At 49.5% G+C, this 16,023-nt stretch overlaps 1 protein-coding gene across 20 annotated transcripts in view; it reads right to left on the bottom strand.

The window, feature by feature from the left end:
* Positions 1 to 12,587, bottom strand: part of LOC100451130 (E1A-binding protein p400) — a 131,379-nt gene extending 118,792 nt beyond the window's left edge. For 14 of the 20 annotated variants that reach the window (XM_054528436.1, XM_054528439.1, XM_054528450.1 and 11 more), the window contains exons 1-2: positions 12,269 to 12,547; positions 345 to 1,714 (exon numbers count right to left, since the gene is read on the bottom strand). In XM_054528436.1, coding sequence (XP_054384411.1) covers positions 345 to 1,679 — 1,335 coding nt within the window. In that variant the 5' untranslated portion in view covers positions 1,680 to 1,714; positions 12,269 to 12,547. Of the gene's footprint in view, positions 1 to 344; positions 1,715 to 10,558; positions 10,681 to 12,268 lie in introns of all 20 variants that reach the window. The other 6 variants (XM_063712362.1, XM_063712363.1, XM_054528437.2 and 3 more) reach the window with 5 other exon arrangements.
* Between the last annotated feature and the right edge of the window lie 3,436 nt (positions 12,588 to 16,023).

Raw genomic sequence — 16,023 nt, 5'->3', positions numbered from 1 at the left:
ACACCCAGATACAAGGGGAAAAAAACTGGACACGCCTGCTGAGTTCTCTGAACCTGAGATGAATCCTTGGTGTTCAATGAAAACACTGGGTGTTGAAGATGCACTCATTGTAGCGCAGCTCCGTCCCTTCCTCCTGACACACTTCTGTGCTCAACAGCTCTTCCTTCCCATAAAGGAGGCCAAACACATTCTTCACTTTTACTTATGGGTCAAATCCTTGCCCCAAAACCTTAGAAATACCTTAGAAATACCACAGGCTCAATAAATTATTACTTAATTCATTGTTGCATAGACTCTGATCATCTAGAAGATTTGTACTAAGCAAATTAACTCCTGTTTCTTACCTCGTCATTGATAACCTCAGATTTTTCTTCCTCCTCTTCCTCCTCCTCCTCTTCTTCTTCAATGTCCAAATCATTCTGCCTAAGATATGCTTGTAATGGGGCATAATGTTTCTTCTTGAAAGCTAAGAAATCCATCATGTTCCCTTGAAAGTGTTGCAAGAAAAACAGTTCAATCAAATACTCCTTGAAGACCTCCTTCAGGGCCTGCATCTCCTGGTAATGATAGTCCAGGCACTGCTTCCTCATCTGTGCCATCTCCGGAGAGGCTGGGGGAATCTCCTCTAACTTCTTGGGAGCCTTCTTCATTCCCGTGTTCCCCACAGACGTGAGTGGGAGGCTGGAAAGGCCTGGGGGCACGGCAGTCCTGGAAGGGCTGGTGGGCGGGGGTGGGGACGTCATCCCAAACCCCGCTGCGCCCCCAGCCCCGGGGAGCAGCACGCCGGGCGTCCTCTCGAAGCCCAGGGGCCGGGGCAGCGGCGGCCCCTGCAGCACCTGCTGCTGCTGAACCAGCTGGCCCTGGATGATGCTGCTGATCTGCGGTGGCAAGTTAGCCGTGGTGATGTGGCTTGGGCTGGCCAGGGGCTGCAGGCCGGCCCCACCCGCGGCTGCAGGGCTCTGGGGTCCCAGGTGGTGGATGGTGCCCCCTGACTGTGTGTGGGGCTGGGAGGGTCTCCGCTCTCGGACTGTGATGGGCGTACCCGGGTGCTGGAGCTGAACCTGGGCTCCCTGGGCGATCTGGGTGAGTCCTGACCCATCCTGAAACACAAAGTGTCCGCCACTGGATGGGCTCAAGCTGATCTGCCTCACCAGCACGCTGGCATCCACGAAGCCCCCCGTAGGGCTGCTGCTGCAGAGGCCCAGCCCGGGGCCAGGGGCACCTGCACGCACATTCTGCAAGGCCTGCCCCGGCCCGGGACTGGGCTGCGTGGGACTCTGGGTCTGGACCTGCTGGGACAGGGGGGACGTGACCTGAATGTATGATGGAGACCCGTGCTCAAACCGCCGAGGCTGAGCGCTGAACTGGAAGCCTGGAGAGGTGGGGCTGGGGAGCGGCAGTGGGGCCAGTGTGATCTGCTGGTTTCCCCCGACGACAGGGCCCACGCTCTGCAGGGTGATGTTCACGTTCTGCCCGGTTGCAGGACTCCTATTCATCAGCTGTTGTATTTGATAACTAGGAGACTGGGGTGCCGATGGGCTTGCTGAGGGAGCGAAGGGAGCTGCGGGGGACGGGGGTGGGTTGGGGTGGGCCGGCTGCTCCTCACCCTCACTGCCAGGGCAGGCTCTGGACCTCTGCAGCTGATGCTGGACGTTCTGGGGGCCAGTGCCATGGTGCATGATCACCTCCCTTCTGTATCCAATGTGTCGTTCTCCTAAAAATTAAAATTAAAACCAAGTCACTTGAAGGCACACATAATTGTTTTATTGCCACTTAACAGCACTGAAAAGACACTTTGAAAGTACATTCCCACTGACCGCATCTGATTCAAATGACAGAGCTGACTCACATTCAATATGGCACAGCTGGAGAAATGTGTCCTCAGTCACTGCTGTGCCCAGGGTGGGCCCCACGGGAGTGGGTGGGTAATCTAAACCACCTACTGAGGGAGGAACATACCAATCATCGCTGACCTCAAGAGCTAACTTGTGTGGGCGCTTGGAGAGATCAGGCCATCCCTTAAATCCTCATGGCCGCCCTGTGGGGTAGGAACTACTCACACCCCATTTGAAGGACTAGGAGACTGAGCTACAGGAGTATCTGTGAGCTGTTCAAGGCCACGCAGCCAGCAGGCAGAAGAGCAAGGTCTGAAGCCAACACTCACGCTGTGGACTTTGCAGCCTCCGCCCATCTCTCCCTATGGAGGGACAGCTCCCTGCTCACTGCTGCCCAGAGCCCAGGAAGCATTCTGTGACTCTTGCTGAATGAGGGTGTGCAGCACCACCTCGCCAGAAGCAAATACCCAGCCCTCCCCAGCCAGTAGTTCTTATCAACCTCCAGGACTACCTCAACTGCAAACTCTCCTCTTGTAAATCCATTTCAAAGACACAGAGCCCCCTTTGTGTGTCAGGCCCGGTGCTACTGCAGGAGAGTAGAGACAGACATGGGTAAGACAGTCCTTGCCCTGGGGAGGCTGCCAGCCTGTGCCAGGAGCTAGGAGAAAACATGACACCAAGTCCTGGAGTGGAAGGTAGGGAACAGCCTCAGATCTCAACATTCTCCCTAAGAACACATGAAGAGAAGAAACTGTGAGAAGGTCTCAAGGGAGAGAGAAGGGAGACGGCCAAGACCTGGCTCTCACTCTGGGGTGAGTTGCCTTTCTGGCTCTGCAAACTCTCTGGGAGGCTGTACCACAATCTCAAAGGAGCTGTAACCCAAACGCTGTTGAGCACAAGTGGACGAGAAACAGCAGTGGAGGAGCAGAAGGGGCCACTGAGGAAAGTCAGCTTTCAGGACAGGATGAAGCAGAGGATGGAGCAGACAAGGGTAATCCTGGGGTGAGACAGGGTCAGACCTGGGCTACAGACTCCAGTATCTACAGGGGAAAGGAGGACTAAAGATAAGCAGTGAGCCCCACCACTGCAGCCCCATCTGTTCCCCACTGTGGTCGCTCTTTCTCCCCTAAGAGAAGCAAGGGTGCAAATGCAATGGTGAGTGGCACCTGGCACCCAACTCAGTGCCAGTGTTCCAAGAGGAGAGGTGGGACACTGTCCCACATCAAGGGGGCGGCTGCTGCTTGGATCTATTTAATAGATAATTTCTGTCATAAAGGAGCAAAAATCTCATTCAAGTTTTCAAGGGAAGCAGATGGACTCTTGGTGGCATAGTTCAGCACTGAGCCAGTGGGTGAGAAGCCACACCACTCTGCAACGTTCCAATTCACACTTAGGCCTACCACAGAAGCCAGCTTGACCTGGGTGCCACCATTCAGACTTCTCCAGTCCTGCTGGACATACCCAGCTGCCTCTGTCTTCTTGAGGTGCCTTTACCTCAACCCTGGCTGGACAGCTATCAGAGAGCTTCTTCTTGTTTACTCCAAGACAAACAAGACCCCTTGTTCATCGCAAGGACATCACTGCTTATCTCTATGAGAAAATGGACAATGGATTTTTAAAAACCATGAATCTACAGAAGATAAAAAATGGCCAGGCATGGTGGCTCACACCTGTAATGCCAGCACCTGGGGAGGCTGAGGCAGGAGGATCACTTGAGGTCAGGTGTACAAGACCAGCCTAGGCAACATAGTGAGACCCCATCTCTACAAGAAAAATACAAAAATTAGCCAGCCATGGTGGCAATGTAGCAGCCTTAGTCTCAGCTACTCAGGAGGCCGAAGGAGGAGACCGCTTGAGCCCAGGAAATCGATGCTGCAATGAAGAACAAGATTCCATCTCAAAAAAAAGAAGTTACAAAACGTATAAGGCTCTTCTAAGTCTCGGGTACCTGGCTGAAATACATGTATATATGAAATCAAAAACTACAGAATTTATAAATACACAAGTATATTCCTAACAAACATTTAAAAAGTGCATATTTAAACTAGCAGCAGAAAGGCATGCTTTGATCAGATGGTTAGTTTCTGAAGATGGAGTGAGAAGACAGCACGCAGGCTGCAACAAACAGATCTCAAGGGAAGAGCAAGGCCACAGAGACACCCAAGAGCATGCCCCTCCCACCGCCCGGCAGAGAGCCCATCAGAGTGGGTGCAGGGGACAGGAGCTCCAGATGAGGGCAGTTAACAATGCTTATTACTTTCAAAACAAGCTTCTGTTCCTGATCTTACTAAACAAGCATTATGATAGAAGATTAGTGTGAAACTGGCACAAAAGCTAAATTAACATAGGTAGAGTATATTCGGGATTATTTCCTTACAATACATTTCCAGAGTGTCAAAGGAGTCAGTAAGAGAAAATGAGAGCTAGAAAGAAACTCTCTCACATATAGTAATTCAGAAAACCAGAGGAAAGGTAAGGGTTAGGAATTTTAAAGTTATGTTATAAAAACAAATTAATGCATTGAGAAAATTCAACTTAAACTCTCAGCACAAACCATACATCAAAATAAATTAAGTGGCGGGGCCTGGTGGCTCATGCCTGAAATCCCAGCACTTTGGGAGGCCAAGGCAGGCGGATCACTGGAGGTCAGGAGTTCAACACCAGCCTAACCAACATGGTGAAACCCCATTTCTACTAAAAATACAAAAATTAGCTGGGCGTGGTAGCACACGCCTGTAATCCCAGCTACTTCAGAGGCTGAGGCAGAAGAATCGCTTGAACCCGAGAGGCGGAGGTTGCAGTGAGCCGAGACTGAGCCATTGCACTCCAGCCTGGGCAACAAAACCAAAACTGTCTCAAACAAGCAAATAAATAAATAAATAAATAAAGCATTTGTATAAGCGAACTTTCCAAGTTTTACATTAAATGTAAAAAAAAAAAAAAAGAAAGAAGGAAAGAAAAATCAAAACGTTCCTTCTGGTAGGTGATAGGAAAAAAAAAAACCAAAACATTAAAAAACCGAACATAAAAGTGAATATTTACTAAATCTCTGAAGGAAATTCAATTTCCTAACCTTAAAAATAATAAAGTTGTAACTGAAAAAATAGAAAGATTTGAAGATAATTTTTAAATGTTTAAAACTCAAAAAGTAAATCATCAAAATCTAAAACCAAATTATCTTGGAAAGAATATTTGAAGTAGGTACGACAAAAAGCTATTACCAATACCATAAAAAGCACTCATACAAATCGGTAAGAAAAACATTAAAGTCCCAGTAGAAAAATTAATTAAAGACAAAAAGAGGCCGGGCGTGGTGGCTCATGCCTGTAATCCCAGGACTTTGGGAGGCTGAGGTGTGTGGATCACCTGAGGTCAGGACTTCGAGACCAGCCTGACCAATATGGTGAAACCCTGTCTCTATTAAATACAAAAAATTAGCCGGGTGTGGTGGCACATGCCTGTAATCCCAGCTACTTGGGAGGCTGAGGCAGGAGAATTGCTTGAACCCAGGAGGTGGAGGTTGCAGTGAGCCAAGAGCTCGCCACTGCACTCCAGCCTGGGCAAAGGAGTGAGACTCCTAAAAAAAAAAAAAAAGAGGACAAAAAAAGACAGTTCACAAAAGGAGAAAAGCATGTACTTAACCAGCTTAAAGGAAAACGACCAACCTTGCTACCAAAAAGAGGAATACAGACTAAAATAAATATTTCCCTAGACCCACTTAGCCAAGACATTAAATCAGACAACTGGCACTCCACTAATCCTGCTAAAAGGAATTACAGAAGCAATTTGGGAAGATGTAGAAAAGATTTCAAATGGGTTCAGAACCAAAAAATCGCCCTGTAGGAGAGACTGCATACAGCAGTAGGAAAGTGGAATGAACCCATCTGACCCCAAAACCTTTGGCCTAGTAACCCTACTTCTAGAAATCTATCCGAAGGAAATTAACCTACCAACCTAAAAAATTGTACATAAACAATACTCACTGTAGAATAACAAAAAAAATAAAAAGCATAATCAGAAATTTCCAATGTTGAAGTTCTAGATGGAAAATATGTAATAAAACCAAAATTTCCAGATACATTAAGTGAAAAAAGCAGGTTACCAATTGCATAACACAATCACTAAGTTAAACATACAGAAAAAGACCCACTGAAACGTATCAGAATATTAAAACTGACCTTCCCCTGATGAGCAGACACATCAAACCGTGATACGCCATACAGCAGACACAACCCAGCAACACCAAGGAACAAACCACTGACATACCCACAACACAGTTGAGTCTCAGGAGCAAGATGCCAAGTAACAGAGGCCAAGGGCTGTGTGGGTCACTGGCATGACATTCCGGACAAGGAAAATGGTGGGGACAGAGACTAGAACAGAACCTGACAGGGGCTGAAGGCGGAGATGGAGCTGACTAGAGAGAGGCATGAGGAAATGGGGAAGTAAAGAACTGTAGCTACAGCTTGATTTGTGATAATGGTTACAAGATGGAATGTGTCTCTCAAAAGTACACAGATTGGCTGGGTGCAGTGACTCATGCCTGTAATCCCAGCACTTTGGGAGGCCGAGGCGGGTGGATCACCTGAGGTCAGGAGTTTGAGAACAGCCTGGCCAACATGGTGAAACCCCCGTCTCTACTAAAAATACAAAAATTAGCTGGGCATGGTGGCACGTTCCTGTAATCACAGCTACTCGGGAGGCTGAGGAAGGAGAATCCCTTGAACCTGGGAGGTGGAGGTTGCAATGAGCCAAGATCGCACCACTACACTCCAGCCTGGGCAACAGAGCGAGATTCTGTCTCAAAAAAACAAAAAGTACACAGATAGCAACATTAAATGGACTACGAAAAAAAATTCAACCATACACTAAAAAGCATAAACTTGGATGAGCGCGCTGGCTCACGCCTGTAATCCCAACACTTTGGGAGGCCAAGGCAGGGGGATCACCTGAGGTCAGGAGTTCAAGACCAGCCTGACCAACGTGGAGAAACCCCATCCCTACCAATAATACAAAATTAGCCAGGCATGGTGGTGCACACCTGTAATCCCAGCTACTCGGGAGGCTGAGGCAAGAGAATTGCTTGAACCCAGGAGGCGGAGGTTGCAGTAAGCCAAGATCACGCCATTGCACTCCAGCTTGGGCAACAAGAACGGAACTCCGTCTCAAAAAAAAAAAAAGCATAAACTTTCACCATATGTAAATTATACTTCAATTTTATTAAATGGTTTCTGACCTCAGTGACGTTATAGCCACATTAGAGAAACAAAGACAATCAACTATAATGCAAAGAAACTGTTTATTTAAAATAACACTTCTCAAAAACATGGTACAGGTATCCTAATGGATAGCAAAGCTACCAACGATGGCTAAACAACTTTAAAAATTTTTAAAGACTATGTTTCTAATTTTAACTCAATTTTAACTCCTAATTTTTTCTCTTTTTTTGACACAAGGTCTCACTCTGTCACCCAGGCTGCAGTATAGTGGCACAATCCTGGCCCACCGTAACCTCTGCCTTCCAGGCTCAAGCAAACCTCCCACTTTAGCCTCCTGAGTAGCTGGGACTTACAAATGCATGCCACCACAGCCAGCTAATTTTTGTATTTTTTGTACAGACGAGGTTTCACCATGTTGCCCATGCTAGTCTTAAACTCCTGGCCACAAGCAATCCTCCCACCTCAGCCTCCCAAGTAGCTGGGATTATAGGCACACACCACCACGCCCATTTTTTTTTTTTTTTTTCTTTTTTGAGACAGAGTCTCACTCTATCATCCAGGCTGGAGTGCAGTGGCGTGATTTCGGCTCACTGCACCCTCCGCCTCCCGGGTTCAAGCGATTCTCCTGCCTCAGCCTCCTGAGTAGCTGGGATTACAGGCGTGCACCACCACGCCCAGCCAATTTTTGTATTTTTAATAGAGACAGGGTTTCACTATGTTGGCCAGACTGGTCTCCAACTCCTAACCTCAAGTGATCCACCTGTTTCAACCTCCCAAAGTGCTGGGATTACAGGCACAAGCCACTGCGCCCAGCCAAATTTTTGTATTTTTTTTGTACAGACAGGGTTTCAACATGTTCCCCAGGCTGGTCTCGAACTACTGGGGCTCAAACAATTCTCCTGCCTTGATCTCCCAAAGTGCTGGGATTACAGGCATGAGCCACCACACCTGGCCTGGCCCCTAATTTTAATTCAACTCTCTACAGAGATGCTGACACACATACATTTTGAAATGTGTTTTTTTTTTTTAATTTTAAGACAAAATGGATAAACAGGTATGATGAAGCAAGTATGGTAAAATGTTTAATGGAAACTAAGTGGCAGGTATACTAGTATTCACCGTAAAATTTTCTTTCTTTTTCTTTTTTTTTTTTTTTTTAAGACAGAGTCTCACTCCGTCACCTAAACTCGAGTGCTGTGGCGCAATCTCAGCTCACTGCAACCTCTGTCTCCTGGGCTCGAGCAATTCTCATGCCTCAGCCTCCCGAGTAGCTGGGACTACAGGTGTGAGCCACCACAACCAGCTAATTTTTGTATTTTTAGAACAGACGGAGTTTCACCACGTTGGCCAGGCTGGTCTCAAACTCCTGATCTCATATGATCCACCTGCCTCAGCCTCCCAAAGTGCTTGGATTACAGGCGTGAGCCACCCCGCCCAGCCAACCACAAAATTCTTTCAATCTTTGTGTATCTTTGAAATTTTTCATAATAAATGTTACAAAAAATACTTTCAATATAAGATGGTAAGACTAGATGTCATGTAACAAATTAAAAGCTACTAACCCAAGATCTATATGCTAACAAAACCTTCATTATTCTCCCACCAAAGCGCACATTACAAAAGTACCATACTAGTTCCTGAAATATATAAATTCCGAATGATACCAAGTGGGCTAAACTGAATTTTAAAATTGTCTAGGGCTTATCACACTGTATGTTACTACAGAGAACTGACCTGTCAGGGTGCTGTAATGATGGATCAACAGGAAAGCCTCCCCTCAATGTCTCCAATGTCCCTTCCACTTAACAGGCTACAATTCCAAGGATTTTAAACCATGGAGGCAGTAGTGGGTCCTTAACCTTATGAACCAAAGCCCCTATACTAGAACAGGTGGGATCTATTTCAGCTTGTGAGAGAAGTTCAAGAAAAACTGAAGAAGTGCTTCATCAAACACCAAATAATAAGGTTATAAATCCCCAATCCATCATTCTACTGTTGTTTCTTGATCTTTATTTTTCCATGGCCCCGCTAAGGAACATTTGTATAAGTTTTTCTCCTAATTGCCTCCCCATGTAATTTTAATACCACAGCTGTACACAGATATACCACACTGTACATCTGTTCAGGTACTGGGATCTTTGGGAGGCCACAAAACACCGTAATGCCTAAGTTTTTTCACCATTCTTCCAATAACTAATTTTCACTCCCTTGTTGGAGATATCGCCCTCACTGAGAATGCATGTTCTGATGTATGGAAAGAAACCCAGAAAAATGAATCCCAAATTTGGTAGCTGTGGGGAGGTGATGAATGGGGAGAAAAGGGCAAAGGAACTCTTAATGAGCTCTATGTACTTCTGTGTTGTTTGGATATCTTTCAATATGAACTGTTCATGTGTTACCCTTATTAAAAAAAAAGATGGAAAACAAAGAACTGGAAACAATCCAAATGTCCATCAGCGGGCGAACAGACAAACCGGTACATTCACACCAAGGAGTACTCCTAGACAATAAAAAGAAACAGGCTGGGAACAGTGTCTCAAACCTGTAATCCCAACACAGTGGGAGACTGAGACCAGAGGACGTCTTGAGTCCAAGAATTCAAGACAAGTCTGGGCAACACAGTGAGATACTGTTTCTACAAAAAATCAAAAATTAGCAGGGCATGGTGCCACACACCTATAGTCCCAGTTACCTGGGAGGATAAGGCAGGAGATCGCTTGAGCTCAAGAAGCCACAGCTGCAGTAAGCTATGATCATGCCACTGCACTCCAGCCTGGTTGACAGAGCGAGACCGTCTCCAAAACAAAAACAAAAACAAACTATTGGGGCTGGGAGCGGTGGCTCACACCTGTAATCCCAGCACTTTGGGAGGCCGAAGTGGGTGGATCACTGACCAGCCTGGCCAACATGGTGAAACCCCATTTCTTTTTCTTTCTTTTTTTTTTTTGAGACGGAGTCTCGCTCTTGCCCAGGCTGGAGTGCAGTGGCGCAATCCCGGCTCACTGCAAGCTCCGCCTCCCGGGTTCACCCCATTCTCCTGCTTCAGCCTCCCGAGTAGCTGGGACTACAGGCGCCCACCACCACACCCAGTTAATTTTTTGTATTTTTAGTAGAGATGGGGGGTGAAACCCCATTTTTCTACTAAAAATACAAAAAAAAAAGGCCAGGTGCAGTGGCTCACCATGCCTGTAATCCCAGCAAAGGGGAGGCCGAGGCGGGCAGATCACCTGGGGTCAGGAGTTCAAGACCAGCCTGGCCAACATGTGGAAACCCCCTCTCTACTAAAAATTAAAAATTAAAAAAAAAAAATTAGGCAGGTGTGGTGGCAGGCACCTGTAATCCCAGCTACTTGGGAGGCTGAGGCAAGAGAATCACTTGAACCTGGGAGGCGGAGGTTGCAGTGAGCCGAGATCATGCCATTGCACTCCAGCCTGGGCAACAAGAACAAAACTCCGTCTTAAAACAAACAATACAAAAAAATTAGCTGGGCATTATGGCAGGCACCTGTAATCCCAGCTACTCGGGAGGCTGAGGCAGGAGAATCACTTGAGTCTGGCAGGCAGAGGTTGCAGTGAGCCGAGATCGCGCCACTGCACTCCAGCCTGGGAGACAGAGTGAGACTCTATCTAAAAAAAAACAATAAAAAGAATAATTACAGAAATTATTTTATTGCACATATTCTGCTAAAAAAAAAAAATGACAGAACACAAATAACTAAAAAAGAATACAACTTATCCACGAACCCAGAGAGAAGCCCTATTAACACTTCCACGTGTCCCGGCGCGATGCCTCACGCTTACAGTCCCAGCACTCGGAGGCCAAGGCAGTAGGATTGTTTGAGCTCAGGAGTTCGAGACCAGCCTGAGCAACACAGCAAGACCCCAACTCAAATAATAAAAAATTGGCCGGGCGTGGTGGCTCATGCCTGTAATCCTAACACTTTGCGAGGGCGAGGTGGGCGGATTGCCTGAGCTCAGGAGTTCGAGACCAGCCTAGGCAACACAGTGAAACCCCCGTCTCTACTAAAACACACAAAAAACTGGCCAGGCGCGGTGATTCATGCCTTCAGTTCCAGCACTTTGGGAGGCCAAGGGGGCGGATCACGAGGCCAGGAGTTCCAGACCAGCCGGACCAACATGATGAAATCCCGTCTCTACTAAAAATACCAAAAAAAAAAAAAAAAAAAAGCCAGGCGTGGTGGCGGGCGCCTGTAGTCGCAGCTACTCGGGAGGCTGAGGCAGGAGAATCGCTTGAACCCGGGAGGTGGAGGTTGCAGTGAGCCGAGATCATGCCACTGCACTCCAGCCTGGGTGACAGAGGGAGACTCCTTCTCAAAAGAAAATAACAAAACAAAATAAACAGTTACCCGGGCATGGTGGCCCAAGCCTGTGGTCCCAATCACTCGGGAGGTCGAGGCTTTAGTGAGCCGTCATCGCGCCACTACACGCCAACCTGGGCAACAGAGCGAGATCCCGTCTCAGAAAACAACTACTAATAAAGCACTGGGATGCGTTACTTTTCCGTCACTGACACGGCGACAGCTGAGCAGAAGCCGGCGGGCCGCAGGTGTGTGAGGGGAGGCGCTCCCGGCGGAGGGAGCGGCAATTACTAAGGCTCCGCCGTGGAGGACGGGGCAGGTCTACGCCGACAAGGAGCGGATTCGGACCGCACTGTAACCCCTGTGGCGGCGCGTTCCGGGACGCCCGGGACGCGGGGTCCTTAAGTTCTGAGTGAATTCGCCCCGTCGCGCCTCAGGAAAGCGGTCTGGACGTCCCATCCCCGCATCTTAGCGTCGCGTCCGTGACCGCGAGGGAAGCCCACGCACGCACCAGCAGCAACAGCCACCCCCTCAGCCCCGAGAACCAGGAGGCGCAGGCCGGAGTCCCCCGGTTCCCGCAACGCCGCCGCGCCGAGCTGCCCTCGGCCACGCCCCCAGCCCAGGAGCCCGGGGAGCCACGAGAAACGGGCGCGGATCGCGCGACCTGCGGGCGACGGGCGCTACGACTCGAAAGACCCGGGCCCGTGAGCCCTCAGCCCGGTCGCCCGCCCGGGGTCGCTCACGACAGCCGCCACGGCCTGGTCCCCACGCGACGCCCGAGGCCGGCCGGCGAGCGGGCCCTGTACGCCCGCGGCTGCAGCTACGCGACCCCGGGCCCTGGACGCTGCCGTCCGGAGAGCCTCCCGCGCCCGTCCCGAGCCTCCGCCCTCACTTACCCTGGGCCTCAGGACTGCGCTCCGGCCGCGTCAGAAGGGCGGGAGGATGGAAGCGGCGCCGCAGCCGCTCAGTGCATCCGGGGCCCCGGCGGGAGGAAGCGGCGGCGCGGCTGCTACGGCGAGCCGGAAGGGCCGCGCGTCGGCGTGCCCGTAGCTGCGCTTCCGCGGCGCCGCTCTGACCGCGCGAGGGCGCTGGAGGTCGAGGGCGCCGGAGGACTGGGGCGCCGCGAGACTCTGAGGGGTGGGTGGGGGCGAGGCCGAACCCAACGCCAAGACGGACGCAGCGGGGCCGGTCCCAGACAGACGGAGGCGGGGCCGGTCCGAGACAGACGGAGGCGGGGCCGGTCCGAGACAGACGGAGGCGGGGCCGGTCCCAGACAGACGGAGGCGGGGCCGGTCCGAGACAGATGGAGGCGGGGTGGGGCCGAGACTGAGGAAGGCGGCGGCGGGGCCGAGACTGACGGAGTCGCGGCAGCCCGGCTTTTCCACGCGCAGTTCGGGAAATGCGCCCACGTGGAACAGAAGTGGGCCGCCAGCTCTCACACTCTGCAGATTCACCAAACAGACCAGGCTCACATGCAAGACCCAAACCCTGTGTGTGGCCCAGGCTGGCCTCAAACTCCTGGACTCCAGTGATCCTCCTGCCTCAGTCTCCCGAGTGGGTGGGACCACAGACTCGCGCCACCACGCCTGGTTAATTTTTTGTATTTTTAGTAGGGGGGTGGGATTTCACCAAGTTGGCCAGGCTGGTCTGGAACGCCGGACCTCAAGTGATCCGCACACCTCGGCCTCCCAAAGTGCTGGGATTACAAGTGTGAGCCACCACGCCCGGCCAAAAACGACAAAACTCTATTAAAAGACACAGACGTGGCTCACGTCTATAATCCCAGCACTTTGGGAGGCCGAGGCGGGAGGATCATTTGAGATCAGGAGTTCCAGAACAGCCTGGCCAACATAGTGAAACCCTGTCTCTATTAAAAATACAAAAAATTAGGTGGGCGTGGTGGCAGGCGCCTGTAATCCCAGTTACTCCAGAGGCTGAGGCAGGAGAATCGCTTGAACACGGGAGGCGGAGGTTGCAGTGAGCCGAGATCGTGCCACTGCACTCCAGCCTGGGCAACAGAATGAGACTCTGTCTCCAGATAAAGACATAGGCGTGAATCTTCGGGGTTCTGGGTTAGGAAATGGTTTCTTAGATATGACACTGAAAACGTAACTAACAAACACAGATACATTGGACATCATCACAATTTAAAACGTTTGTGCTGCAAATGACACCGTTTAAAAAAGATAATCCACAGAACAGGAGAAATTACTTTAAGTCCATATGTCTGACATGGAACTCGTGTCCAAAGTAAATGATTTACAACACAACAATTAAAAGGGCAGGCACGGTGGCTGTTGCATGTAATCCTAGCACTTTGGGAGGCTGAGGCAGGTGTATCCCTTGAGCCCAGGAGTTCAAGACTAGCCTGGGCAACATAGACAGACCCCATCTCTACAAAAAATTTAAGTCAGTCATGGTGGCATACACCTGTAGTCCCAGCTACTCAGGAGACTGAGGGAGAATCACTTGAGCCCAGGGAGGCTGAGGGTGTAGGAAGCTGTGATCATGCCACGGCACTCCAGCCTGAGTGAGACTCTGTCACTCCAGCCAGGGCAACAAAGCAAGACTCCATCTCAAAAAGAAAAAAAAAGAAAGAAAAGAAAAGAAAAAGAAAGTAAATTAGTGGTTGTCAGGGACTGTGGGGAGAGGATAGGCAGTGACTGCAAATGAACGTGGGGTTTCCTTTTTGGGTTGATAAAAATGTTGTGAAATGAGATAGTGTTGATGGTTACACAGCTTTATAAATTTACGAAAGTCACTGAATGATATACTTTAAAAGGATGAATGTTATGGTATGTATGTGAATTATGTCTGAATTTATTTTTTAAAAAAGAAATGTGGGCTGTGAGGTAAAGTGATGAATGCTTAACTTTAAACACACTGAAAATTTTTGGCTGGGCACAGTGTCTCTTACCTGTAATCCCAGCACTTTCAGAGGCTGAGACAAGAGGATCACTTGAACACAAGAGTTCAAGGCCAGCCTGTGCAACATAGTGAGACCTCACCTCTACAAAAAATAAAAAATAAATAAACTGAAATTTTTAAAGAGAAAACAATTTGGCTATAAAAGGGAAGAGACAGAGGGAAGGTTGGAAGGGGATAAGACTAGGTGGATAACAGAGGGGAGTGATTTTGCATGTTGAAGTGCCGTGAGGCAGTAGACGTGCTGACGGTACGAGAAAAGACAGAGTCAAAGTGCAAGGTCTGAGAAGGCAGGAGAAAGATGACAGGGAAACCATAGAGGGCACCGGCACTAGAGAGGGAGACCTCTTCCACTGCAAAGCAGGAAGTGCAAGCCTGGGGTGGGATTCAGGAGGATGGGGAGTGGCATTTCCTGGCCCCCGTTCTCTCATGGAGTGGGAGTGACCCACCTGCTGAGAGCATAAGACAGTGGTCACTGGGGTGAGGAGAAGAGGCAATCGGATATGCCGGTGAGAAGACACTGACTTAGAGAAGTGTCTTGGGACTGGCTGCCAGTAGAAACTCCGGGTGACTGTTGAAATGGCGGTGACGGTGGACACAGAGCACAGCACCAATCACATTCTCCCTCATCGTCAAAAACGAGCATCAGAAGGCTGGCAGTTGGTTGGGCGCAGTGGCTAACGCCTGTAATCCCAATACTTTGGAAGGCAGAGGTGGGCAAATCATTTGAGTTCAGGAGTTCAAGACCAGCCTGGCCAACATGGTGAAACCCAGGGTCTACTAAAAATACAAAAATTAGCTGGTCATAGTGGTGCCTGTAGTCCCAGCTACTCGGGAGGCTGAGCCACAAGAATCACTTGAGCCCAGGAGCTGGAGGTTGCGGTGAGCTGAGATCGCAACACTGTACTCCAGCCTGGGCGACAGGGTACCACTACAAAAAAAAAAAAAAAACAAGGCCAGCAGTTGGGTAAAACCACGGCTAGGGGCTTTCATGCCAAGGCACTGTCTCAAGGAGGCACAGAATCCTGGAAGTGGTGGACTATGGAATCCAGGCAGGGGCAGCTAGGATGAAGCGGCTGAAGGAGAAGAGAGGAGAGGAGTTGGTGGTGTGAGGTGTTGACTCAGCCATCAGTGCAGGATTCAGGACACAAGTAACAGGTGGTGCTGTCCAGTGGCAACACGGAGCACCATGACACAACGGTTTCCATCCTCACTCACACTGAGAAAACCATACTGCAACTCCCCACCTTAGGACTTCCTGCTTCATCCTCAGGCATGAAATACTGAGTCCAAGTAAGTGAAATGATGGGTTCAGCAAATTTTTCAGACTGGCTGTTCCAATGAGAAGCTATTAATTTTGGTGAAAATCAATTTATCACTTTTATCTTTCACTTTTTGCATCTTAAGAAATCTTTGGGCCAGGTACAGTGGTTCACACCTACAATCCCAGCACACTGAAAAGCTGAGGCAGGAGGATCACTTGAGGCCAGGAGTTTGAGACCACCTGTGCAACATAGCAAGATCCTGTCTCTGAGACAGAGTCTCGCTCTGTCGCCCAGACTGGAGTGCAGTGGCACAATCTCGGCTCACTGCAACATCCACCTCCTAGGTTCAAGCGATTCTCCTGCCTCGGCCTCCCAAGTAGCTGGGATTACAGGCGTGTGTCACCACGCCCAGCTAATTTTTTGTATTTTTAGTAGAGACGGGGTTTCACTGTGTTAGCCAG

Source organism: Pongo abelii, chromosome 10, assembly GCF_028885655.2.
Source record: "Pongo abelii isolate AG06213 chromosome 10, NHGRI_mPonAbe1-v2.0_pri, whole genome shotgun sequence".
NCBI classification, from domain to species: domain Eukaryota; kingdom Metazoa; phylum Chordata; class Mammalia; order Primates; family Hominidae; genus Pongo; species Pongo abelii.
This window is presented reverse-complemented; position numbering and strand designations above follow the sequence as displayed.